This window comes from Athene noctua, chromosome 4 (assembly GCF_965140245.1).
Source record: "Athene noctua chromosome 4, bAthNoc1.hap1.1, whole genome shotgun sequence".
Lineage (NCBI taxonomy): Eukaryota > Metazoa > Chordata > Aves > Strigiformes > Strigidae > Athene > Athene noctua.
Genome location: NC_134040.1, coordinates 82,072,600 through 82,100,136, shown reverse-complemented (window position 1 = coordinate 82,100,136; position 27,537 = coordinate 82,072,600). Strand labels below are relative to the sequence as shown.

The following is a 27,537-nucleotide window of genomic DNA, read 5'->3' as shown; positions in this document are numbered from 1 at the left end:
GGGAGGCACGTAAGACTTGCAACTAGCAATTTTGCAGATGACAGAATAAAACCCACTCTTCATCAAAAGCAGGAGCTGTGAATATTTCCAGTGCAAATCTGGAGTTTATATTACACATCTTTTCTAAGTTATGTCCAAGATTCATTTCCTTTAACACAAAGACCGATAACCTTTTCAGAATATAATACTTGGTGGTATTCTAACTGTTTAAAGGGGGACTTTTAAAATACGCTGTAGCAACAAAAATACTGTTTTTCTTAATTTGTTACAGGTAATGGATGAATTTTGGAATGATGTTTAGGATATGCTAATGTATTCTCAGGTCACTGCATAAAACCCCTAAGAAGGTCTAAGCAGAACTGTAATAGGGCTATGGAATGAAAAAGAGATCAGGAAATTTCATCATCTTACTCCATACCTGGCCCCTGCTGGCTGCTTCATCACTAACCAGAGACCCCAGGGTGACGTCTCAGAGCAGACTTAGGCAAGCAGGTCTCTGAACTCTGCATGTGTATGCACTTACGAGGGCAAGGAAGCATTATGTACATCCCTTCTGATATATTTGAATGGATGCAGACAAAGATTAGACTTCCTTTAAGATCTGTAAATGCTCTACTCTCACGTCTACTGTGGCCCCGGAGCTGTGCCAAGGGGTGTCATTCTCCATTTACTTTATCCTGATTCACACTGGACTGTGATCTTGCCTACTACAAAGTCTGCCTGTGACTTCTGACAGCCATTATTTTTCCTCCTTCCAGTCCAGTCTTCACCTTGCCCTCCATCTACCTCTGTGACCCCTCCACTCATATTTTCCCTCCCTTTCCCTCCAAAGGAAACTCTCAGATTTCAAGAAACATCTTTTGACAGTTCAGGGCAGAAACATACATGCAGCAAATGTCAAATTTACCGTGTTCATCTCTTAGCAATGAAGAGATACCTGCACCTTCTCAATGGGCTTCACACAGGCACCGATCATACTTCAAAGCTGGGTCATGGACTCCAGAGACCCAAATAGCAACACATAGATACCTCCTCTATATTTCCACTGTGAGGTAGCTTTTCCTGAGCGGGCTTTTGGGAATCTCTTTGCTGTGCCAGGCTGGAATGAATGCAGTAGTTTGACTTTAAAATGTGCTTTTGCTGCCTTAGGCAGTGATCTGTGCCTGATGCCCATCCGTAGGGTCACCTGTGATCTATCACCTGTACAGCTCTCGCTCTGTCCCTGCTCCCCTCTGCAGACCCGGCTACAGGTCCAAAGGCAACCATCAGCTTGCACCCGCGCAAAGCCACGCCTGGCAAAGGGCAGCGCTCACCGACCAGCTCACTCAAGCAAGAAACTTCCACAGGTGCCCCTCAGGTTGAGATTACTTGGGAGGCAGCCGCGTTCCTGCCCATGCCACCGCGTCCTGCGGGAGTGCGCGGGGCCTGCGCTGCCCGCGGCACTGATGGCCGGAGGGGACCCGGCCGCCCCCCTCAGCCGCCCGGCCCGGCGAGGAGCTGCGGGGCAGAGAGCCGCGGAGGGAGGAGTTCAGGCGGGACACAGGAGCCGGAGGCTTCCCCGCGTAGGCGGCGCAGCGCCGCAGCAGGTGCCCAGACCCGCGGAGGACGCGCACGGCCGGGCCCGCCGGCGGGGCTCCGTGGGTGCTCCCTCCCTCGGCGGAGAAGGCGGGGGTACCCTGGGCTGGCCCGGCTGCGCCGCGCCTTCCGCCGGCGGGGCGCCCCGGGCAGGGAGCCCCGGCGCCGGGCGGGCTCCTCCCCGCGCCGCGGCCCGCCGAGGTGCCACGGGGCCGTTCCCCCCCGCCCGCCGCCATCGCCGCCGCGCCCTCCCCGCCTCAGCTCGGCGCCGCGGCCGCTCCCGCCATGCGGCTCTGGGTGCTCGTCAGCCTGCTGCTGCTGCAGGGAACGCTGCCACACGGTGAGCCGCGATACCCCCGCCCTCGGCGCTGCCGCCCCGCCGGCTTCCCCCCGCCTTGCGATCCGCCGCGGGTTCCCCTTCCTGCTGGGCTGCCTCCGTCGCCCTCAGCGCGGCCGCCCCGTGAAGCCCGCGGCAGCGCCTCGCCCCCCGCCACGAGAGCCCCGGGGAAGGGCCGGGAGCCGTCCCGGCGCGGCGGCGGGGCCCCCGTCCCGCTGGGAAGGCGGGCTGCGCCCTTGGGCTGCGGCCAGCAAGCCGCCGGGAACCCAAAATACGGTTTCAGTCCGTGCTGGGGTTTTGGGGAAGAGGCGTTTGCGGCAACCCCAGCTGCTTCCCCCTGCGCCGTTTCTCCTGAGGGTCGACGTTTAAGTCCGCTCTGAAATCGTCATGCCGCGGGTGGACTAGGTAAACTAGGTTTACTCGTAACTTTTTTCAGGTTGTGATGAAGCCTTGGTGGGGGAAGAGGCAAGTTTTTGACTGGGAAGGGACATTTGTAACCAATCCTTGATTTATATAGACTGGTTTTTAGACTATTTATGTATTTTAGACTATTTATATAGCTAGGCTAAAGAGAGGCTGTTTCCCTCTGGCAAAATGTGAATAAACTTACTAAAACTTCTTCAGAAGAAACAACAAAAACAATCCCTTTTCACCGCGGAGGGCTTGGGGAACAAAGCCTATGTGGCTCGTAGAAGGGTTTGTAGAGAAATCAGAGGCAGGTTCTGAGGGGTGTGGTGAAAGGCAGAGGCAGCTACCGCAAGTGGCCCAAGAGGAGGCCGTAAGGAAAAAATTATTGAAAGAACATAAAAAATTCTTCATCCTGAGAGCTGTTAAGCAGTGAATGAAGTTGTCAGGGGAGACCGGAGAGTTTCCAGCCTTTGGGATAGTCAGAGCTCAACAGGACAAGGCTCTGAGCAACTGAAGGGGGGTGAGGAGGGACTTCTAGAACTCCTTTCCAGTCCAATTTTTCTTATGACTGCATGCAAAGGAATTGCACTCTGGACCGCTGTGGTGCTGGAGAGCATTTCTGCTGAAAGATTTGGTCTGTGGGTGTATGTTACCACGTCAAGAAAAGTGTTTTCTATTTGAGAAATAAACAATAAAAACAGAATGAGAAATGACTTGTAACTTGGGCAAAAGATTTCCCAGGTCTATGTTTTTCTCAGTTTGTCTGGTTTATACTGAGGTGTGACTTGGTGCTTCACGCTATTTCATCCAGAAGTTTAGCTATGGGAGAAAGTAAGCTGGCATATTTAATGACAGTTCCTTATCTAAAGCTAGAGGTGTAAGTCCTAATGTAGGCTGTGATTTCAAAATAGGCTTCCTAATTTAGCTTATATTAGTTTATGAACAGTGAAATACATCCCTCCAGATTGTCTGTATGAGCATTGAGGTACCACCCTGTCCGTGTGAGTGTTCAGATGATTAAATTTTCATTTAAAGTACCACAAATAGAGATGTGTCCAACCTGTTTTGTACATTAGTTGTGATCACAATGACTCTGCTCTCTCATCTTAGTCCTGGTGGTTAAAAACTATTCTTTATGGTAACCTTACGCTTGATTATTTTTTTTTTTAAGGAAGAATTAATCGGTATTAATGAGAGTTGAAAGGTCTCTGATGCTGGGGCCTGCCTCATGGAATGGGTACATCTGGCAGACAGTGAACACAATTCCACTGTCCTTGTGGGAGGCCTTGCACCGCTACTAGGTGGACACTTGAAGATCAGGGGTCTCCTTGAGTTATAACCTGTGCAGCTATGAAACCAGCAGAACGTGCATGCAGATATCTGGTGATGTCTCCGGTCAAACTGGATGGATGCTTTTTAGCATTATGGGACTAACACTCATTTGGGGATTGTGTGTGTAACGTGAGACAAATGCTGTGACCTAAGGAGCAAAAGTGCTCTGTCATGTATTTCTGTGACACATCAGTGCATAGTCTCCTACTTTGACAGGATGAGTTAGTAGGGACCCTGAATGTACTGTTGCAGAGAAAATTAGTACAGTGCATGTTAGAAGTGACACTAGGAGCTGATCAGAGATAGGAAAGAGTTTTCTCAATATTTTTCTACTAAGTCTTATTTTATTTTTTTTAATAAGAAGTGCTATTGCTGGATTAAAACAGTGAGGGCTCTGTGCATAAATCTAGTGAGATGGTAAAGTATCCCAAACATGGCATATTCATGTGTGTGCATAAATGGGCTAGTTGAGTTTGTTCCCTTCCTTGGGTGAGGAAATAGAGGAATCTCTGGTGGGTTCTGTGTTCCTGAAGGGATTTGATTGTGTGTCCTCTTTGTCTTAGGTGATAGGCTACTGTACCAGTTAATTTAGTTATTGGGCATACAGGTACTTGATTCAGCAATGAGAGAAGGCAGAATTATGAGGTGCTGAAGTGGTGGCGTCAGTAGATACCTGGACAGACTTAGAGGAAGTGTTAGGGAGGAGTGTGGTGACGGCTTGCTTGGAAACTCAACTCCCGGGGAGGTGCAGCAGAGAGGCAGAACTAGGTTTTCCATGTAGGAGCATAAAAGCTCCTATGATCATGTTTCCTGAAATGCCCCTGCTGTCACCTGCAGGGAAATAGAAGGTCAAACACACAGGAGTCTTACTGTATAGCTGGGAGTGTGGTATAGGAAGAAAGTGTTCAGACTCACTGAGGACTACATGGAACAGATGGAGCTTGTGCAGGGAGGAAAGACTTAATCTAGAGAAAATCAAAACCAGGCTTCTGGCACTTAAAATTCAAAAGCTTTCATAGGGGAGTTTCTTAAAGGCAGAGTGTCAGGTGTGGAAGAGAACACAGTTTGGGATCACACATTTCCTTGGGGTGAGGCGGTAAGATCTGTGTGCCTTTGAACAAATGTCAGGGTTGAGGTTGTCAGAACATAGTGGAAATGGCAGAGAGTAGTTTGAACAAATTGTCCTGTTTCAATAGGGTGAAAAGGGCGGCTGGACCAAAAGGTGTGTGCTTCCACAGACAAATCTGGAAAGTGCAACAGGGAACTGGAGTGGCTGGTTTGAAATACAAATGCTTATCCAGAAGGCTCATCACAACTGTCAGTGGGACCTTATAATACTAGGGCACAAATTACACGGGAAAAAAGGAGTACCTCAACCCAAAAGAGAAGTGGTAGTATCTGTTAAAGAAAGCTTTGCTGTTAAATCTGATTCCTGGTGGGTTTTGTCAGTAAAATACATCTGGACTGAAATACCAGCCCCGTGGAGGAAAACAACCTGGTTACTGGCCACCCAACGAGATGGAGGGTATGACTGCTCTGTTAAAGAAAATCAGAGGGGTGGCAAGGACTGGATAAAAAAGCAAAAGGAAGAATTACTTATCCTCTCATAGGTTGGATCACACATGTCAGGGTGTGACAGCAAGTGCAATTGTTTAGATGCTACAAATGATGACTTAGAGCCGCTACTCAGTGAACCCCTGAGAAAAGCAGCACTTCTTCACTTGATTTGAAGCAGTACTCAGCTAATTGGATTCAGATGTTGCTTTAGAAGAGCCAGACTGTAGTTTTAATATTCTTGCAGGAATAATAAAAGCCAAAGAAACGATTGATGCATTTAATTTCAGAAGGGGGAATTGCATAAGATGAGGAGGCTCATTAACTCACATATGGGTTAAATATAAAAATCAGAATAAGGCAGACGAAAAGAATTTGAGAAACAGCTTGCAAAAAGGGATAAAACCAGCCATAAATCCTTTTCTTCTGCTGCTGATGAATAAACAAGAAGAGCTAGAGATGTGTGCATGCCTGAGGGCTATGATCTTATTGGCATCAGAGACGTGGTGGGATGGCTCCTATGGCTGGAGTGTTAGAATGGAAGGATACCGCCCTTTAGGAAGGACAGGTAGGGGGGATGAGGGGGAAGGGTTTGACATCTATGTCAGTGACCAGCTGGAGTGCATGGAGCTCTGCCTGGCGATGGCATGGATGAGGAGCCAACCAAGAGATTATGGGTCAGGATTTAAGGAAATGCAGGCACAGGAGGCATTATAGTTGAGGGTCTGCTTCAGGACATCCAACCAGGAGTGGATGAGGCCCTCTGTAGACAGATGGGAGCAGCTTCATGTTCACAATGAACGCACTCCCTAGTCCTCGTGGGAGACTTCAAGCACCCCAATACCTGTTGGAAGGACAACACAGCAGGGCACAAGCAATCCTGGAGGTTCCTGGAATGTGTGGATGATAATGTCCTTCTCCAACTGATAGGGGAGACAATGAGGAGAGCTGCTATGATGGACCTCGTTCTCACCAACAAGGAGGAGCTGGTGGGGAGTGTGAAGCTCAAGGGCAGCCTTGGCTGCAGTGACCATGAAATGGTGGAGTTCAGGATCCTTCGTGCAGCGAGTGAGAAGGGTGCACAGCAAGCTCACTACCCTGGACTTCAGGAGAGCAGACTTTGGCCTCCTCAGGGATCTGCTTGGCAGAGCAGCAGGGGATAAAGCCCTGGAGGGAAGAGGGGCCCAAGAAAGCTGGTTAATATTCAAGGATCACCTCCTCCAAGCTCAGGAGCAATGCATCCCAACAAAGAGGAGGCCAGGCAAAAATACCAGGAGGCCTGCATGGCTGAACAAGGAGCTCCTGGACAAACACAAATGCAGAAAGGAAGCCAACAGAGGGTGGAAGCAAAGACAGGTAATCTGGGAGGCATACAGAGAAGCTGTCTTGAGTAGCCAGGAATCGGGTTAGGAAGGCCAAAGCCCCGATAGAATTAAATCTGGCCAGGGACATCAGAGCAACAAGAAAAGCTTCTATAGGTATGTTGGTGATAAAAGGAAGAATATGGAAAATGTGGGCCCTCTCCAGAAGGAAATGGGAGACCTGCTTGTCTGGGACATGGAGAAGGCTCTGAGGTACTCAACGACTTTTTTGCCTCGGTCTTCACTGGCAAGTGCTCCAGCTACACTGCCCAGGTTGCAGAAGGCAAAGGCAGGGACTGGGAGAATGAAGAACCAGCCACTGCAGGAGAAGATCAGGTTGGAGACCATCTAAGAAACAAGTCCATGGGACTCGATGAGATGCATCTGCGGGTCCTGAGGAGACTGGCAGATGAAGTGATTAAGCCAATGTCCACTATATTTGAGAAGTCATGGCAGTCCAGTGAAGTTCCTGCTGACTGGAAGAGGGGAAACATAATCCCCATTTTTAAAAAGGAGAAAAAAGAAAGACCTGGGGAGCTACAGGCCTGTTAAGTCTCACCTCTGTGCCTAGTGAGATCATGGAGCAGATCCTCCTGGAAACTGTGCTGAGGCACATGGAAGATAAAGAGGTGATTTGTGACAGCTAGCATTGTGTCACTAAGGGCAAATCGTGCCTGACAAATCTGGTGGCCTTCTACAATGGTGGCCTTCTGCAGTGTTGGTGGATAAGGGAAGAGCAACTCATCACCTACCTGGACTTGTGCAAAGCATTTGACACTGTCCTGCACAACTTCCTTGTCTCTAAATTGGAGAGACATGGATTTGATGGATGGACCACTCAGTGGATAAGGAATTGGCTGGACGGTCACGCTCAAAGAGTTGCGGTCAATGGTTCGATGTCCAAGGGAGAGCAGTGAGGAGTGGTGTTCCTCAGGGGGCGGTGTTGGGTCCAGGCTGTTTAACATCTTTGTTGGCGACACGGACAGTGGGATTGAGTGCACCCTCAGCAAGTTTGCCAACGACACCAAGCTGTGTGGTGCGGCCGACACGCTGAAGGGAAGGGGACCGGACAGACTTGAACTTCATGAGGTTTGCACGTGCCCACCTCTCAACAAGGCCAAGTGCAAGGTCCTGTACATAGGTCAAGGCAATCCCAAGCACAAATACAGGCTGGGCAAAGAATGGATTGAGAGCCCTGCGGAGAAGGGCTTGGAGGGTGTTGGTTGATGAGAAGCTCAACATGTGTTTGTAGCCCAGAAAGCCAACTGCATCCTGGGCTGCATCAAAAGATGTGGAGTCCATTATACAGAAAAATCTATTACTGTGCTCAGTAGGATACTGCACTCAGAGTTTCTGTTTATCATGTCACTGTTTTCCATCAAAACCTCCCAAAGCACCTCCAGAGTGAACATGGGTCACACAAATAATTGAGATTTTAATTTTCAGTTTTCACTTTCTGTAGGTGTTCTTACCCCGATTCTTACCAGCCGTAGAAATTTTTTGCCTGTCTCTCCCTGTCCTGCCCCAGCACATGGAATCACAGAATGGTTTGGGTTAGAAGGGACCTTAAAGACCATCTAGTTCAAAATCCCCTGCCAGGGCAAGGGACACCTTCCACTAGATCAGGTTGCTCAAAGCCCTGCCCAGCCTGGGGAGGGGGCACCCACAACCTGTCTGGGCAACCTGTTCCAGTGTCTCACCACCCTCACAGTAAAGAATTTCTTCCTTATAACTAATCTAAATCTACCCTCTTTCAGTTTAAAACTGTTACCCCTTGTCCTATCAGTACACCCCCTGATAAAGAGTCCCTCCCCATCTCTCCTGCAGCCCCCTTTAAGCCCTGAAAGGCCTCTATAGGGTTTCCCCAGAGCCTTCTCTTCTCCAGGCTGAACAACCCCAACTCTCTCAGCCTGTCCTCACAAGGGAGGTGCTCCAGCTCCCTGATCATCTTTGTGGCCTCCTCTGGACCTGCTCCAGCAGGTCCATGCCCTTTTGATGTTTGGGGCCCCAGAGCTGGACACAGTGCTGCAGGTGGGGTGTCAGGATAGCAGAGTAGAGGGGGAGAATCATCTTCCTGGACCTGCTGGCCACACTTCTCTTGATGCAGCCCAGGATACAGTTGGCTTTCTGGGCTGCGAGTGCACACGGCTGGCTCATAGTCAGTTTTCCATCCACTAACACCCCCAAGTCCTTCTCTGTGGTGTTTAAGTGCCATGATTCGATGATATACACCTGAGACTTAAAAGAAATTTGAATCTGAAATTGCTGAAGTCTTAGCTCAGGTGTGTAACCTATCACATAACCACTCCTTCCCAGGGAAATGGAAATATGCCGACATTTTAAGATTTTTGAGGGAGGTATAGGCACAAAGCCAGATCTCTATTCTGTAAATTGAACTTGCCATTAGATAGGAATGAATTACAGAAGAATCAGTATGGGTTTGTATGGCTACTTTTTTTTTTTTCCCCCCACTTCAGAAGTGTGTTTTGTTTTGCGGATCTGCTACGTTCTCTGAAGGACTTTATAAGGGTGTGGGAATAGATGAGTTGGTTAGATTCCCAAAGGCCTTTGATAAGCCTGTTAAAGACTTCATGGGAACCGCAGTGCTGTGAGACAAGGGAAGATCTCTTGTGGAATAATAACTAATAGAAAACAAATTGTTAATCCTCAGTTTTTGCGAAATGGGCATAGAATTGTTCTTACCCAGTTGAATTTCACAGGGATCTTGTAAGGTACATGCTTTTCAGTACATTTATAGATCTGCTAAAAGAAAACAAGACTGTCAATAAAGAGTTGCAGAAGAATTTCTCCATTTTGAAACGCTGAGCAGTGAAAATAGGACTTGAAATTTTAGGTTGGTAGATGCAAATTAACACATTCATATACACATTGATGGGCTTCTGCTTAGGGATTTCTGGCTAATAACTCCCACTTAGGAAAGTGATCTTGGGAGTTACATTTGATTATTCTAGAGAAAATCAACTCTTAATATTGCTTTCTTGAAAAGTAATGAGCTATTTAGACAGGAAAGAAGACACCACTAATATGTACAACTGTGATTTGACCATGTCTTGAACCTGGTGTACAGTCTGCTTTTGTCCTCTTTCATTACCCAAATGTGATGTAACTGAACTGTTGTAAGATGCATGTTCTTTACAAGGAGCAATTAAATAGAGCAAGACTTGTCAGTCCGGAAAGGCTATGTTTGAAGGACACTTAAGTTCTGTAAAAGTACCAGTGCTGCAGAGAATGTTGTTGGAGAAACAATGGATTATTCACTTAATACAAAAACTAGGAGGCATCTAATATTTATGTATAATTTGTGTAGTTTTGAAACTTGACCAGACAAATTAATGAAGGAAGAATCCACCAAGGACAAAACCAATGGCAACTGTGGTTCACAGATCCCTTGAGCTAAAGGTTCTTGGAAGCTAGGAGAATAGTATCAAAGGAGCAGAGATGGTTGTCCTATTCCCTGGTTGACAGCTGACAGGTGGTGTCAGTGTGAAGGTGTTGGCTAGGTAGACATTTGGCCTAACCCACTGTAGCCTTTCTAAGGTGATGCAGGGAAAAAGTGCTCCTACATGAACTGTTTGTCTCTGTAATACACGCACTGTGTCACTCACTAGGGTAATGTGCTCTGAATAACTAGAAAAACCCTACTTCATGGTCTTCCATAGGAGGCAGCAACCACTTCTCTGAAATTCTCCTTTGTTATCATAATCCTCTCAAGTTTGCCAGTTTTGCGTGGCCAGTGGCATCACAGGTGTGAAGAAAAATTAGAAAAAGCATTTGTTTCGCTCTCCCTTCCAGAATAAAATGTTACTCTTTATGTCATGATCTTTGGAAGGCATTTCTATTTGATCACTTCAGTTTCTGTCTCATTGTAAGTTGGTGAGGCATCTTTACATACAATCAACTTCACCAATGCTCGTCATGTAGAACTGGAGAAAAATGTTTGTTTGGCAGGGGAGGGGTATACCTTAGTAACTCGATGTGTGCCTCTCAGAAGAATTATTCTTATTACGTAAGAGTCCAAAAGAGTTCAAAGTGCATTTGGCAAACTAAGATGACGACAGCATTGCTGTTTTCCAGTTTATTTTCCAGTTGGTGTGAGACCAGAAAGCAAATGCTCCAACACAGGCAGCCTTACTCTGCATGCTGAGATCACACAGTCACAGACTGGCTGAGGGTGAAAGACCTCTTGGGATTAGCCAGTCCAATCCCATGCTCAAACAGGGTGGCCTAGAGCAGGCTGCCTAGCACTGTGTCCAGTTGGGTGTTGAATATCTCCATGGGTGGATACTCCACAACCTCTCTGGGCAATCTGTGCCAGTGCTTGACCAGCATCACAGTAAAAAAATGTTTTCTTGTGTTCCAGTGGAATTTTCTGGGTTTTAAATTTGTGCTCACAAGGCTCTGTGCCATTTGAAAGAGTTGTGGTGTACATCAGGCTGGACTTCGAGAAGTGGAAGGCTGAAGCAGTGCAAGGTGTCCAGCTGGGGTATGAGGAGCGTCATGGGAGCCATCAGTGGCAGGAGGCTGAAAGTTCTGCTCTTCATACTGCAGCCAGTACCAGTTTTATTTCATGTTAACTCAGTATACAGCAAGGCTGTTTTTAATTCCAGAGGGAACTTGTTGATACCCAAGCATTTTCATGTGGAAAAGCTGTGTTCAATGCGAATTAGTTATCAGGCACAGTAGTGGAGTTTTTGATGTCTGAGGACAGCAGTTTTAGGCTCATCTCACAAAAGATCTGTGCTTCCTGTTGTCAGTTAAAGCAAGAATATATATATATATATATTTTTTTTTAAATTTTTTTTTTTTTTTTTAGATTTGAGACACCTCACTTTTCTTTTCCCCTTCCATTTGCTTTGTTTTTAAAGGCATCTGGGTATCCCTGTTGTCTCTAGCAACTAATGAAACCTTGCTGTTTGCCTCTAAATAAAGTTCTGTTTTCATCTGGACTGTCAAAATGAATGGCTGTTATAGAGAAGTGATGAATTAAATACTACCTTTAAGGGACTTAAGTGCCATTTGCATTTTCACAGTACTTACTGTAAAAGAAGAAAACTGCATCACTATTTTATAAATCTTTATGAAGTTCCACACTTGGCCAGTTTTTCTTCTTGGGTCCCTTGTGGTAACAAGATGTGTGAAAAGGTTAAGCAGAATTGATGCGTGTGTGACATCCCTACCAGGATGGAGAACTTGTGTAGCATTGTGTATTAAATGGCAATGACATGAGGTAGAAATGACAAAAGTAACTGGAGATAGAAATGCTGTATTTCTTTCCCTTCCCATTTGTGAAGTACTCATACCTTACATACTTGTCTGTTTATGTGAACTGTAAGTATAGGTTTTCCACATGTTGTTGAAAGCTCTCTTCCTTTTTTGCCAGGAAAATGGGTTATGCCAGAGACTTGAAAAACTTGTGGAAATTAATCCTTATTCATTTTTATGAATGCCTTACAGGAAGAACAAAACTTTAGTTATTCTCTGTGATAATAAGGCAGGGGATTTTTTTTGTAAAGGGACTATATAACCTTTTTCTAATCAGTAACATTGCCGCCTTTTATTTTACTAGTTATTGGACAGCCTTCGAAGGTTAAGCGTCCAAAAGAACCTGGGGAAAACAAAATTAAGCCTGTTAACAAAAAAGTAAAACCCAAGACCCCCAAAATGAAGGAGAGAGAATCTGCTGACTCCTCTTTGAAGTCCCAGTCCATACTGACACAGGTGATGGATAAAGGTCGTTTCCAGAAACTAGCTGCCACTTTAAGCCTCTCTGCGGGACAAAGTCTAGAACTTCGATGTAAGGGGAATAATGTTACTTGGAACTATCCCTCATACTTAGACACCTTTAAAGACTCCAGACTCAGGTAAGCTATTTTTCATTTTTTTGGTGGGGAAAAAAAAATCCAGAACTTGTTTTTTTCTACCACTTTCAACACCATTGGGTTTTTTTGTTTGTTTGTTTACATTTTTACAATCAAGCTGTTCCACCTAGTAGTTTCTAATGTCAACAAAGAAGGATGAACATCTTTCAGTCAGCATCAGTTCCTGCCCTGTGATTTGCACTGTGGAATAGTCTTGTAGCATGTGAACTGGATTTCCTTAAGATGAATCTAAAATAGAAGATGTGGACACCAGTGTGCTCCAGCCACTAACAGGGAACCACATTAGAGCTAGTCCAAAGTAAAACTCAAAATGTGTGAGTCTGGATGTCAGGTACTCACTACCAACTCTAGAGAGACCACCTCCTGGTGGGCTGTACTGCTTGCTAATGTAGCTGCTACCTGAGACACTAAGATTAATTTCCTGAAGAGACTTGAACCCCATCACTGAACTAGCAAAAAAATACACCAACCACCATGCTAAAGAGCAAATTAGTCTTTTTCAGTCAATGTTAACCTCTGTGTGCAAAAGGGAATTGCAGTGTTTGTGGTGTGGCAGAGTTTAATGCTGAGGATAGTCACCTTAGGTTTAGGAAGGCTTTTTCTTTTATGTAGTGACAGTTTAATGGAAACTGCATAAATAGTTGGTAGAACAGGAAGAGGGACTGAGGACTTTCTCCCTTTCTCTCCCACCCTTCAGGTGAGTGTCCTGTTGCTCTAAACATCTCCAAAATTGTATTTGTTTGCCTTCCCAGTTTTTGAGGATACGTAGCCAAATGTAGATTAAATGTAGTAATTTAGGTCTGTGTTTGAAAGAGGAGGCACATATAAGGAGCTTAAGGATGTCTTCCACAGGCATCTTTTTGCCATGAGTAGTGTTTGTTTTCACTGACTGTTTTATGGAGGTTTATGTATCTATGAGACAGGGAGTGAGGAGACTGTGGAGCGTTGAACAATGTCCGAGGAAAGAGAGCTTGTCTTGATTATTAGGTGAGAGAGGCACAGAGGTATGAGCAAAGGTGTCAACTCCTATCGTCCTTTTGTTCCTAAATTAGCTACAAGTGTGTATGCCCTCTGTAAATAACTGAGGTTATCTGAATCTTCATGAACCATTTCACTTATTTACAGATATGATGCTACCTTAAAATCACTCCCACGTAATGAATTTTTCAGATATATTATTCTTTCCACTTCTCTTTTCAAAGAGGAGCGTTGAAAATTGGCAGTTACAGACTGTGATTTCTAGCATATCCTTCGGAAATTTGTGAGCCAGTTCTTCTCTGAGTGTTTATTTGCTTGTCCCCTGATGTCTAAGGAATTCAAGAACTACACTGGCTGAATAAACCTTTGTAGCTAGTGCAAGGCTTCTGTCATAGTAAGTTACAGCAGCAAGTCTGTTTCTGCTGAGGATTTATCACAGCAACATCTCTCAAAAGATCTTGTGGTCGATTTAAACAACTATTGCTTTTTTCTTTTGCAAGAAAGAATGTTTTATCTGGATTTATTCCAGTAGGTGGCGTTTATGAGCTGCAGTACAGACCTGGCATTCCAGCAAGCCAAACCTGAATGTGCAAAATATCAACAAGGAGCATGTGTGTGTGTGGTGGTTGTTGTTTCCAAGTGTATGTTAATGTTTTGTGCATTTGCAAATAGGTTGCTGGCATGATTTGGTCCTGGAGACCTCCAGGTCATGTTTTCTGAGTATTAGCATCTGGCATTGAAGAAGGCAAGGCAAGTATTTACAGTTTTTGGAGAGGAATCTGAATGCTCCTTCATGATTTCTTTGACTAGCTGTTCCTCTTTTGCGAAATTAAGTAATTTTGTAGTGATGCACACGGGACAAAATACAAGTATACAAGAATTTAAGGTAGTTTGGGGAGAAAAAAGATAGGTATTTCCCAATTGTGTAGTTTGGCATTTTGTAGTTTGAAGTAGTTTGGGGTTCTGTTGCCTCAAAAATTTACCTTTCTGTTCTCACTCAAGTTCACAGTATTTGTAATATTTTAACTATATAACAAAAGTTAATAATGTCACACAAAATAAATGCTATATAACATTTTGACTGGGTGGCTATAACTTGCCTAAGTAGTTATTTTCTTCTAGAAGTACGTCAGGCTTATATTTAAGGGTCTGTGTTGAAATACGATGATCTTTGCTTTAGAAAAGTTATTTTGAAATAAGTTATTGAAACAGGCTGAGTTAGACTGTTTTAAATGTAAATTTAAATGTAAATTTAAATTAGACAATTTTAAATGTAAGCAGAAGTCCCTATAATTAACTCGAGAAATTGAAAACATAGATTAGTAGCGCGCTTCAGAGTCACAGAATAGGAGTAATTTATAGAAACATTGACCACAAAATGTTGTACAGTTATACTTTCATCACATTTTTAGCATTTTGGTAATTATCTCAAGATTTTTTCTTTATTGCTAATAGATGCATATGAAACCAAGTCTGCTTTATAGAATGTGAAATATGAAATCCGTATTCCATAGTTTTAGAAAACTTTGATTGAATTTAACTGGAAATAGCATAAAGATAGCATGTTATTTAGTTAGCTCAGTTGGTAGTGTTTGTAAGTGAACTGACAGCAGAAAATGCTAATCATCTCTCAGGAGGAGCTTAGATCTTCCTTGTGGCAGACAAAAGACCATGCACCAAGCACCAACCACAGTAGACAAATTTTAAAATTTTATGAATGTATCGCACTCATTATTTTAAAACAAATTGCTGAATATTGGGCAAACGGGGAAAAATCAGAATAATTATTAGCAAATAACCTACAGCAAAAATTGTCTAATCATCTAGATAGATGTATTTCCAGTATCTTCTAACATTTTTCGAGTGCTTAAAGACCAAGTATAAGGTAATCCCGTAATTACCACTTACTGAGGCGTGGAGTGAAACCCCAGCTAATTAACTGGGCTGGGCTTTTTTACCTTGGATTTCCATTCTGGAGTTGGGACGCTGGTGCAAACCAGAGTTGTCAGCAGCATCGGGGGGAGGTGGTTGGGGTGTGAGGAGGTAATGGGAAGTGAAGGAGTGGGTTACCAGTGGGTAAGTGGGATGGGGCAACGATGATGAGGTCCATGCAATTGCCGGGGACTAATAACTACCTTTCTTTTGTTCATTTGTACGTTCCTACAGCAACAGATGCTCAGTTCCTGTTTTTTCTTTAAATAATGGGAGGGATGTACAAACTCAGCTGGTCTAATGGGAATTTTAACAATAAGCAAGGTGTTTTACATCTCCTGGGAAGTGCTAACATCCTGTAACTCTACCTGCTACAAGAGGAGGCTTTAAGGACCCTGGCATCTAACATAATTGCCATTATGGGAGGCAGAAGAGACCTTAAGGTTCAGGGTAGTGCAAGGGCATTTGTAGCTCAGCTGGTTGGAGGCTTTGTTAACAGCAGAACTCCCGGGCTGACACTGAAGATGCCCACTCTGTTCTGTTTCCCATCTGTAGTTCTGGGAGAAAAGGGTGTTTTGGTTTGCAACTAGTTAAATTTAGCATCCACATAATGTATTTCCTATGGGTGGTTGCAAAAAGGAGGGATAAAAGCCAGATGTTTTGTCTCCATGCCATGCTTATCATGTTTTTAATTTGCCCATATGGTAAGGAGAATACAGCAGCCTGGAGGACAAGACAATTTTTCTAAGGAAGAGATTTCTAATTATAATCTCATTTCAGTAGCATTAGTGGCTATGCGTTCTCTGAGTTTGTCTTTGTAGGTATACTTTATGACCTGGTAAATTAAATATTTTTGCTGGCTATACTAGAGAGTCTCAGTTTTTAATAGCAAACATTAACAGCTACAGACCTAAAAATATCATATGGGGGCAGGGAAAGATGCTGAGTGAAAGAAAGGTAGCTCTGGGGCTGTTTCTTGTTGAGCCAGAGGAGAAATTCTCTTTCCACTATACTAACTGGAGTAAATAGCAGTACACACTGAAATGATTTACTTAGCTTTAGAGACTGTAGCATGCAATGCAACTCTGGGGAGAAGGCTAGAATCAAGCAAACTTGGCTCCCAATTTAAGGACACACGCCAGCTTGCTTCAAGACTAGCTTATTATCTGTACTGTTCTCTTGCCTTGTGCAGTGTAAATACACCCTGCAGATAACTTTTTGTCTGAAAATTTTATTTACTGACTGAACTGCCTAAAAGTCATGGTGGTGTTAATGGTCAAAGGTAGCTCATGCACCTCCAGAGCAGCAGGGCTGGAATGCTGTTTTGTAAGACTGTGCATAACAAATTAATGACTGTAGGCTCACCCAGAAACTGGATCTGCAGTGTATGAGAAGGATAAAAACTGAAAGGGATGAAAGGAAAATAAGCGCAAGCACATTTTCTCTTTGTTATGCTTTATAGCAGAAAGCTGCTCTAGATGAAGGCAGTCTAACTTTGCATAGTCTCTGCTCTGCCTGACTTGGAGTATGGGTCTCTCACTTGCCAAAGACCAGCTGTATTTATCACAGAACTTCATCTGATAAATAAACTCGTGTGAAATGGAACTGCTCCAGTGGAAGAAGCTGGGGCAAAGAGCTGGACATACATCACATACACATTTATGTGTGTGGGGGGTGTGTGGCCAGGAGCACTCTCACAGGTATTGAGGAGACTTATGTTGTAGAGGGCAAAATTAGACTGCTTTCAGTGAATGCAGGCTCTGGTTGGCTTCGTGGTTCATTGGTTGTGCTCATGTGTGTATGACTGAATTTCATTTTGTTCCATGTGCTGTGAAGTCTGAAAGCTAGGGATTTTTTTCTTGTCTTAAACACTAAGATGTTATGTTCCTCTCCTAGTGAGCTTGTATTTGACATAAGCTCTGTTTTGTCAATATGAATGCAGCTGCTTGAGAGGAGTTTGCTAGATGCTCTTTGAGTGATGCTATGGCCACTATCTTTTTGTCTTTTTATATCTTTTTATTTTTAGCTTCTAAACTTGACATGGCTTATCTGTCAAAGATCTTTTGAACTTCAAATAACTAAAGCTTCATAAGATGAATGTGTGGAATAAGATTTTGGAGTAGTTTTCTAGTTTCCTTAAACAGTCTTGAAATGTTTGTATATACAACATTTTTACTTTGTGATATGTAGAGCACAGCAAATTTTTGGATTTTGAGTCAGATTTCCCAGCACCCAGAATACTAACGAAATAAAAGGTATCCTGGAAATACTGGTCAGTTGCAGGATTTACCATTTATAATTTACTTTATATGGCCTGTTTTGTCTGCTTAATATGTTTATGTCACAAGTTTCAGTACTTCCACTGGTGGTTGCCAGGTTCTGTTAGTGCATGTTTGTGGGTGACCACCTCGCTAGACTATTTCCATTGATTATTGGATAGCTTGTTCTCAGTTAAGTAGAACACACTGTACAATAATTAATTAAGTCTGACCTTATTTTTCGCTCTGTTGGGATTTTGAGCTATAGTTCAGTGTCTCCATTAACAGTTGGAGGCAGAAATTTTCTGGCATAATGGTTTCTCTGTAATGCTGACATTTAGTACTGGATACTTGCAAAACATTTTATGCTGATGTAGTCATGTAGCCTATGAAATGTGAACTGTGAAACTAAGTAATAATAATAATAGAGACTAGGACATGTTTTGGATTTCTCTTCCTGTTGGGTATGATACACAACAAGATCTCTTGCACAAATAGGAATCTCTCAAAGGTCATACAAAAACTGAAGATAATTTATAATGTAAGCTAGTGTATATATTAAAAATGAAAAAACTGCTACTCCATAATTACATAATTCCAAAAAGTGGAATCAGATAAAGTTGTGTGGGACAAGCACATATAGCAGGCAGGAAACACGATTTGCCTGTTTCCTTAGGCCTCAAAACTGCCCGGTGGTGGATGAGTACTGGTGGTGTCTGAGGGCTTTAGTGGTGAAGGTAATTCTCAGTTAGCCCTGTCTGGGTTGTGTATTTGGTGTGGTTTTAATTCCTAAGCTACTGGCCTTGGCTGGAGGCTGAATGTTGGGTTACGTGAACCGTTGCTCATGATTACTGGTAGTAGTGCAAACTGCTACAGGAACATCTAGGGAGTCAGGAGTGTGGGGCAGTGCGTGTAGCTGAAAGCAGTGGCCCCTCTGAGCAGTTAGTGGGGGGCTGCCTGCGATGGAGACGTGAGCAAAACAGAGCATTTAGAGCATGTGGTGCAGTCGGGCATGTCTGTGGTACCAATGTTACACAGTGACAAGGTGTTTTAGAGGATAAGAAGTTCTTCAAAGCATGCTAATCCCAGAAATAAATTATTCGGTCAGGCATCTGCCTTACAGAATGACTGCCACATTAAGAAGAAGAAATACAAGGATAATAAATACTCAGAGAACCCACAGTTGAATAAGAGCATGGGAGCCGTTCAGACTTGATGCACACTGCATATTTGTCCAGACTCCATTTGAAACACTGAAAAGGAGTTTGCTATCAAATGTCTAAAACTGGAAAAAACTCTCCTGACTTGGGTACAACAGAAATGGCCCTGTAACTTGATGTCTTGCAAAGTAAAGCAGGAAGCCTTTGTGTCCTGGCTGTGCTACCATGTAAAGGCAGGTGGTTGAAAACAATGTTTTGAAGAGTCAGAGCGGCTGTGGGGTGGGTGCATCAGTACTGCCACACACGGCTGTCCTGACAGGGTTCCCCAAGGACTGGTACTGTTGGATCATTGCTTTTGCAATCCATCCAAAGGCAACACAGCCAATGCTGCCAACTGTAACACCAGCTGTCTGCAAGAAAGAGCCAGGAAAGCAAGCTTTAAGATAAAAAAGAGCAAGATGAGATTGTGGCTTCTGAATTTCAGAGATAGGACCTTTGACCCTTAGAAACACTGTCAGTATCTACACACTTACAAATATTTACAGATTTACAAATTTTGGTCCACTAAGAGATGTATGTGGGAAATCCTGGAGAAGGAGCAAAAAGCAAATTAAGTCTCTGAAATAATCACAGAGGCTGAATTTTATGTAGTTATGTGATGACACTGCCAGTACACCTCCAGCAGTTCTTGGGGTTGTGCTCTGAAATAGCCAAGGGGTGATGAGGAAAATCCAGTGAGAGGATGCCAGTGAGGTCGCTTAGGGCAGAGGAGTAGGCAGTGAAAAAGGATTTACTTTTAGAACAAATCCAAGTTGAGATAGAAGCTCTTTATGATGGTGTTTGCAAGTGGAAACCGGGACTGGTGTGTTAAAGATGGGAAAGCACTCACACTGAAAGCAAGCATAAATCAGCAAATAAACTCTTCTTCAAGTAGCTGCTATTTACTACTCCTGAAGTATTTATAACCTACTATTGAAGTAGTACTGCAGCTGAAGTAAATGGTATCATAGAAGGACTGAGGTGCATGCGGGTTGATGCGGAGCATGAAAATATTGGGATATACATAAACAGAGACAAAACATAGATGAACATACAGAATCACAGAATCATCTAGGTTGGAAAAGACCTTGAAGATCATCCAGCCCAACCATTGACCTAACACTGACAGTTCCCAACTACACCAGATCCCTCAGCGCTATGTCAGCCCTACTCTTAATTACTATCTACAGCAGTCCCAGTTCAGTTTCAAAATGGGGACTGAAAGGAATCCACGAATGAACTGTACAAGACAAAAGCTTGCCAAGTGCTTGTGTGTAGTTTAAATCACTAAAACTACTAATGTAAGCAGGCCTTTGCTGGAGTAAAAGGGGAAGTTGCTACACATCTCTGAAAGTGAAAGGTGTGTCAGTTGCAGAGTAGGAATAAAAAAACAAAAGTAGAAGTGAGCTAACAGAAACGTGTGAGGAAATACACCTGTGTTTGTCTGTGCCTTTTGTTTTTCTTCTCCCCAGTATAAAGCAGCTGGACAAGTATGGTCAGCTGATCCTCGCAAACTCCACTGCAGCTGACACAGGTGAATATAGCTGCTGGCTTCAGCTGTGCAATGGTAACAAATGCAGGAAGGATGAGACTAAAACAGGTTCAACATACATCTTTTTCACAGGTAATTAATTGACTGGGGGATTATTAATGGAAATATATTTGCTAGTAAGATAGGAATAAAGCTACATCAGCAATTTCACTGTAAAGATTTTCCTTCCACCTTTTTTTAATAGAAGTTAAGGAAGACAGTGCTGGTGAGCAGAAAATTACTTGCTTAGTGTGGTTTATGAGTCCATTTCCCTTATGGATTATGCTAAATGTGTACCCAAAATAATGCATAACACAGTGAAAAGCAAATACCTTTGAAAATACTAACATGGATTCTGAGGATATTCTACAAAACTAATTTTAAAACATTTAATTTTTGAAAATGTGTCTGCAAATAAATCTGTGCAGAAGATTCATTTTGTTATGGCATTCAGATGACTGTATGGACTCCTGCACTAACGTAAAAACCTTGACCTCACTGACCTTCGTAAGGCCACAGTTTCTCCCAAGAGTGTATATAGATAGCATGTTTTATGGCAAAACGCTCCTAAATACATGTGTTGTTCCACAGAGCTTGAGGCTGACTGTAGCCCTCACACTGCATGGATATTAACCGTGCAGAGTTTACTGCTACTTGGTACAACAGAGCTGAAATCAAATGGTTAATTTGTTCTTCTTGTGGAAAACATTCTGAATGGTAAAACAACCTTCACTGCCTGATCAGAGCTAAAGCATTCTTGGCCAGAAAATGTTTCGCTACAAAACGCTAGGATAGGATTGTTTGTGATTACGTTTTGGAGCTAAATTAGACCATGACAGTGTGCAGAAGCCATTTATCAGAAGTGCTTGATGTTCTGAGGATACATTCCTTTAGAAAGGGTGGAATAAACTTTTCAGTGAAGTTACGTAAATGCTTGTGCTAGAAAGAAGAATTTCAGCTTTATATTTCTAAGCACCATGCCAGATATGGAAATAGTCTTTAACTGTCATTCTAAAAGCACTAAATATTTCAGCTACTTATGGCAGTACATCAAACATTTTGCCTAAAATTGTATGTATAAAAAGGCTGTAGGTCCAAAGAATATCTCTTTCTAATAGTGCTTATCTTACCAGTGGTGTTGGGTATTTTTATGTGTGTTACCCTTTAAAAGTGGGCGAGTGAACAAAATTAGATCCAGATGAGTATTTGGAAACTTACTAAAAAGGAATTCCAAAGATTTTGTTAAGATTAAAAAAAATCTGATTACAGTGAAGAGTACTTTGTTTTTCTTTTTGATTCAATATTTTTAATGCAAGCTACGTCAGTATATACTAACAGATTAGATGGGTTTTTTTCTTTTGTGTGTACTTCTTTAAAGTAAAAAGCTTTGGGTTAATTTTTAATGTCGCTCATAGCTATTTTCTCTTGTCATATGTACTTTCTGTTCTTTCTGTTAAGCCAAGATGTAAATATTATTCTAACTACAGCAAATCAACTCTTTTGCACAGATAAAGAGGAACTTTTTGTCCCTACTCCCAGTTATTTTGAGATTGTGTACCTGAACCCAGATAAACCTGCAGTCATTCCATGCCGTGTTACTACTCCTTCAGCAAAAGTAACTCTACACAGGGAATTCCCAGCAGAAGAAATTGAAACAGATGGAACTGATATTATTTATGATGTGAAGAAAGGTTTTGTCTACCAGCACCCTACTTCTGATCATAAGGGTATTGTCTACTGCAAAGCAGAGTCACACGGAGCACCTCAGATTTCCATAAAGTACCACCTACTGTATGTGGAAGGTAGGGTGTAGTTTTCTCTGTGCTTACACTGACACTTCATTCTTCTGCTGACATCGTATAGAAGACATGTTTTTTTAGAAAATAATTTGTAACTTAAGTAATATGATCACCGAGTTTTAAAATCTTGATCAAAACTGTATGTAATAAAACTTTGTAGATTTAAATTCCAGCAATTTCCCAGTGCAGAGGGGAAAGCTGCAGATGTACATCACTTACATGTTGTCTTAAGCAAACTGAGACGAAAATGGACTCAATGTTTTATCAGTGTATTTAACTTTAGAAACTAATTTTTTGCTTCCAAATACTGTATTTCTGTCAGTTCCCAAGGGTCCCCCTTCAGCTACAATTGCGGCATCATCCAACAGAGAAATCAGTGACAGAGTTCATGTAATCTGCACAGCCCTTGGGGAGCCAGATGTTGATGTGAACTTCAGGTGGCAGTACCCAGGGCAAGAGGTAAGAGATGCATGCCCTGTCTGAAATGGTCTGTTCTTCATAAAGGCAATGCTTTGAATGCCTGTTACTGTCTAGATTTGGAGTAAAGATTTTTTAGATTGTGGTGTCTGCCTCTTGCTAGCTCAGGTGTGCTGGCAGGAGGAGGCAGCACATCCCTTTTGAACTTCAGCCCATCTTTCTGTGAGAGCTTAGGAGTAGCACAGGAATGAGGCTGGAGAGCTCTACACCCATCTAGCAAAAATCAAGCTCAGCAGAGCTCACTCCTCCCTCAGGTTTCTATTCCAGAGACACTTGGCCTCTGGCAGCATTTACAAAGAAAAGCCTCAGACAGGGTCAAAGCCAGCCAGCGTCAGGAAGCCATTCTAGGGCAAGCCACAAAGCCTCACTGATGCCTCTGCGTTTGATATCCCTTCCATCTCCATGGCTCGGGTGCATGAATCATCACAGCAAAGAATCTCTGAGCTGAATTTTTGCTCTCATCCAGAGGCACAGAGATCTACTTCTGCCCAGCATCATCTCTGCTGCTGTTTATCCAAAGCGGGCTAGGAGCAAAGGGAGGACTGCTGGAAGATGGATCCCTTCACCAGAGGAAAGGGGTCCTCTAGGAACTGAGGGTTTGCATTGTATTCCATTTGCCAGCCCTCCTGGTGCTGGGTTGTCAAAGGCCGATGCAGTTTGCTAATGAGGTTATTGTAGCAGCACTAGTCTCCCTGAGCCGGCATAAAATTAAGTAATTTAATGGCAAAGGTAATTGTTTGAATGAGTGATTGGAGTTTGGTGCTTACTGGGCTTGAAAAAAATTCAAATCTAAAGCCCCGGAGGTTTGCTGTAGCCATGAAGATAGAGACTAGCACTCCGCTGTTGTGGAAGGTGTGTGCATTTTCAGGGGAGAAAAACAGTGAGAGAGCAAGTCAGCACAAAACGGATTTGAACTGCTGGTGAGGGCACTGGGCACTTAGAACCAAGTTTGTAGTCCTTAGACATTAGTTTGTTCTTTCACTTCCCCTGCTCCACTCTACCTCTTTTTTTTTTTTTTTTTTTTTTTTTCCTGCTGCTTGTCATAAGTTTTCCTGCTGAGACTGTTGAAGTCTTAGGGTTCATGAGCAATTACCAGCTTCTCCTCCTTGCCCTGTCCTGGTTGTTAAATGAGGGCAGCCTCAACCACATTTGGTGAGGGGCCTTGGTATTGATAGCATGATCAGGTGATCTGAGGAGTAACTGCTGAATGAAGCACTGGAAGACTTTGGCAGAAGAATTCCTGTTTCTGGAGTCCATTTGAAGTTAGGAAGGAAAGGGGCAGATATCTAAATGAGTGGGGAAACTTGCAGCTGTTGGTGGAGTAAGAAAGTCGAATGCTAGGGAAAACTGAAGTGCCTCCAGGTTTGGAGAGCTACTGAGCAATAGTGGGTTTTGTGCCCAATGTCTTTGTCTGAATTTAGCTCTCAGCTGAGCTGAGTCAAGAAATGGCAGTGTGTGTCCTTCAAGGGGGGACTTCATCTCTTACAGTCTTCATAACAATCCACTCTCTCGGGTGGGGAAGAGAAGTGCCTGTCTCCCACTGATCACGTTAACTTTGATAAGTTTTTCTGGTTTTTGGTAGCTTCTCTTAAAATCTGTTTATTGGACTGTAGTAACTGGCTATACAAACCCCTATTTTAATTCTTTTGTAACTCGTGGTTATTGCTGAGTACAAACAATTGAAGAAATTAAATTCTAGATTCAGCCTGGCCTTCCAAAATTCTGTATCTTATTAGGGCTACATCTTTCACAGCTGAACAGCTGCCCAAGCCTTGTTGCTGACTCTTCTTGGCCCAGGTTTCTTCCAGTGGTCTTACAGCACCTGATGCAGCACCAGCACATGCACTGCAGCTACTCTAGCACTGACTGACTATAAACAGCTAAACACATGCGTATTTTCTCCCTTGTTTGCTGTGGATGCTGCATCTGCAGCGCAGAGCCCATGCACTATCAGCAGAGGACTGTACCCTCTTAGTGCACCCACAGGGAGGGCTGAGAGAGACTGTGGCCTGCATCTGCCCTGGGAAGGGCTGATGTGCTTATCCACTGCAGTAAACAGTCTCAGCTCCAGCTGTGCCTGGGGATGGGAAGGAAAGAGGTGTGTTTGGATTTCTGCCCCAACAAAATGATTAAGTAAATGTCAGAGTAGAAGCACTGTATGCTTGTTGGAGACTTAATGTTTATTAAGGAAGTATTCACATACTGCAAGGGGAAAAGGGTGGGGGTGGAGAGAGAAGAGAGAGAACCGTTAGTGATGCTGGTCAGATAGACCTTCTTTTGTGCAAGAAGAAGGACTGACAGAGTTCTAAGATTCATTGGATGTTTCCATTCATCGCTGCTGCTTTCAGTGGAGGGAGATCCGTGACGGTTTTTGTTCACCACCACCACCTTACCCAGAACCTGGGCTGTCACCTACCACTTGATCCCTGAGCAGAAGCAGCACTTGTACCTAGGAGCAAGCAGGGATTCATTGCATTGGAGTCACCCTCATCTCATCTCTGGAGTCACTAACCTTTCCCTCTTACTTTTCACTTTTTTTTTCCTTGTCACTCCCTGATAATTGCATTTGCTCATTCACCTGCTGTGAATGCATACTGATCCACTCCTTAATGTAGTTCCCCAAGACTAGCTTCAAAGAAGAGGCAATTAATTTGAGAAAAACTGGGTTAGCAGGAGCCCAACCATGCAAAGAGCATCTGCCTTACATGGGCCTTTACCTTCACTTTCAGTAGGGTCAGGGAAATTCCACTTGCTATATTTAAGAACTAATTTAGGCTTGAATTCAGTGTGCAGTAATACTTGATTGTAGGTAGCACTTGATTTTCAGTCTGGGAAGAGGAGGTAGTGCTCTGCTAGGTAGAACTCTGCTAAGTAGCTCGATTCCTTCTAAAAGGTTAGGAATTTCTAGATGAGATTACCAGTTTTGCAAGAAAGTACGTGCTAGCTATAAATGCCTGCCACCTCCTAGGGCAGTCCCTGACTGCACTGTGGCTCATCCCTAGGCTTCAAGGCTGGCAGCTTCCTCTGTACTGGTCATTTTGCAAGTGCAAGATTGTAGCTTTGGCTCTTGTTAAGTGTGTAACATCCTTTGGCTACCATTAGCTTAAGCCTTGTAGTATTCATATTAGTAAATGGCTAATCCATCTATTTTATGAAGCAAGAAGAGATGCATTCCAAGCAGAAACCTCTCTCTCTTTTACCAGTTTTATCATGGCTATTGGTACAGCACAAGCCAACATGAGTAAAGCTGCTGACTAGCATGATGGATTTTGGAAGGAAGGAGACTGCCTTAGTCAATTTTTGGGCCAGTTTCTCTTATGCAGTTGCAAACTTCTGAGGTGCCAGGGAGTGTGACCTGATAAATAGTCCATCAGAGAACTCTGTCAAAGAAAAAAAAAAAAAAAAAAAAAAAAGCATCTTCCTAAGCATCCTTATGTGTAGTTTTGGCTTTGCAGTTTGCAGTTACACAGTTTGGAAACCATAACGTGAGGCTTGATTTAGAAGCATTAGTGAATCGTTACTGTTCTCTTGTATGTTGTCTGGTACAGTGTTTGTGTGACTAGAGGTGAAGGAATTAGATAGCAACAAACAATTTAAAACTATTCTCAGTTCTATTTTAGCACAAAGCTTGGTAAACTAACTCATGCCACTGCTCCCTTCTTTTTTTGAGACCTGCTGAAAGTCTGAAAATAAGCTCACACACCTATCTTGACTATATAAATACTGCACCTGTTTGGGTATCAAGTACCCTAATGCAATGTTAGCAAGTAGCCTGTGTTCATTCATGTACTCCAGGCAGAGAGCTTTGGCAGCCCATCACTAATCTAAAGATACACAGGAGTGGAAAAGCCATTGTATTACCCTTATTTGGCATAACTTATTGGTATGTCAATATTTGATGCAGGGGTGTTGCTGCAACTGCCAGACATTTTCAGTTTCCTCACTTAAGGCTGATTTTTTGGCTATAGGCTCCTACTGTGTGACCTCTTGGTTTAGGGTTTGATAGGATAGTGTCACCAAGTACACTTTGCTGAATCACATATTTTCTTATATGGGTGGGTGGTTTTGTTTGTTTGTTTGTTTGTTTTTCCTTTTAAACAGTCCGAGAGACCTGTGATTATCCAAAACTTCTGGAGACTGATAAACAGAGGAACTGGACATACCACAAGAATCTCAAAAAGCATTCTTCTTGTTGAGGATTTTGAAGCCAGGGATGCTGGAACCTACATTTGTATAGCTCAGAACCTACAAGGAGAAACCACAGTAGCTACCACAGTTGAACTAAATTGATAGGAAAGGCCTCTGGATGTAGAATGAACTGTATGTTATTTGATATTATAGCCATTTATTTTCTTTATTAATGTTTAAACAAAGTTTTCTCTATCACTGTCTCTCTTTGTATGTCAGTGCATTCCATATTTCACTAGCTTCACAGCCCAAAACAGTGTTCCCCTATGTCCAGCAGTAGTCAGCTGTGAGTTAATAAAACTATGAAGCATTAAAGCTTAAGCCTGAACATGCATAGGGCTTACTCTATTTAGGAATAGATGCTCTTGGTCTTTTTCCTCAAACCCTTTCATAAGGTTAACCCGCTGTATGGTTTGTGACCTTTTTGCATATGTGAGAGAGGATATCAAATATCCTCAAAATCCACCAAGCAGGTGGATTCCTTCTGGTGCTGTGCAATTTTAAAGCTTAGAATACTGTACATGTTTAACAACAACAACAAACCCCAAAAAACTTGTTACAGCATTAGCCAATAGCAAATGTTTATTTTGTAAGAATAATTAAATTTCTGAATGTTATGCAAATGTATATATGTGTGTCCCTATATATGTGTGTGTGTGTGTATTCATTTCATAGATGTGTAAAGACACAAACAAATAAAATTCTCAC

The 27,537-nt window shown here is 43.1% G+C and overlaps 1 protein-coding gene across 1 annotated transcript; it reads left to right on the top strand.

Moving 5' to 3' along the window:
* The first annotated feature begins 1,649 nt into the window (after positions 1–1,649).
* On the top strand, positions 1,650–27,537 carry PDGFRL (platelet derived growth factor receptor like). The gene is made up of 6 exons (XM_074904110.1): positions 1,650–1,915; positions 12,155–12,449; positions 20,307–20,458; positions 21,874–22,167; positions 22,487–22,623; positions 26,743–27,537. The coding sequence occupies exons 1-6, from the start codon at positions 1,861–1,863 to the stop codon at positions 26,929–26,931; spliced, it is 1,122 nt and encodes a 373-aa protein (XP_074760211.1). The 5' UTR covers positions 1,650–1,860; the 3' UTR covers positions 26,932–27,537.

Coding starts and splice junctions, on each gene's coding strand:
- PDGFRL (XM_074904110.1), top strand. CDS start 1,861: ATGCGGCTCTGGGTGCTCGTCAGCCTGCTGCTGCTGCAGGGAACGCTG. Junction 20,459..21,873: donor AACATACATCTTTTTCACAG/GTAATTAATTGA, acceptor TCTTTTGCACAG/ATAAAGAGGAACTTTTTGTC. Junction 22,624..26,742: donor GGCAGTACCCAGGGCAAGAG/GTAAGAGATGCA, acceptor CCTTTTAAACAG/TCCGAGAGACCTGTGATTAT.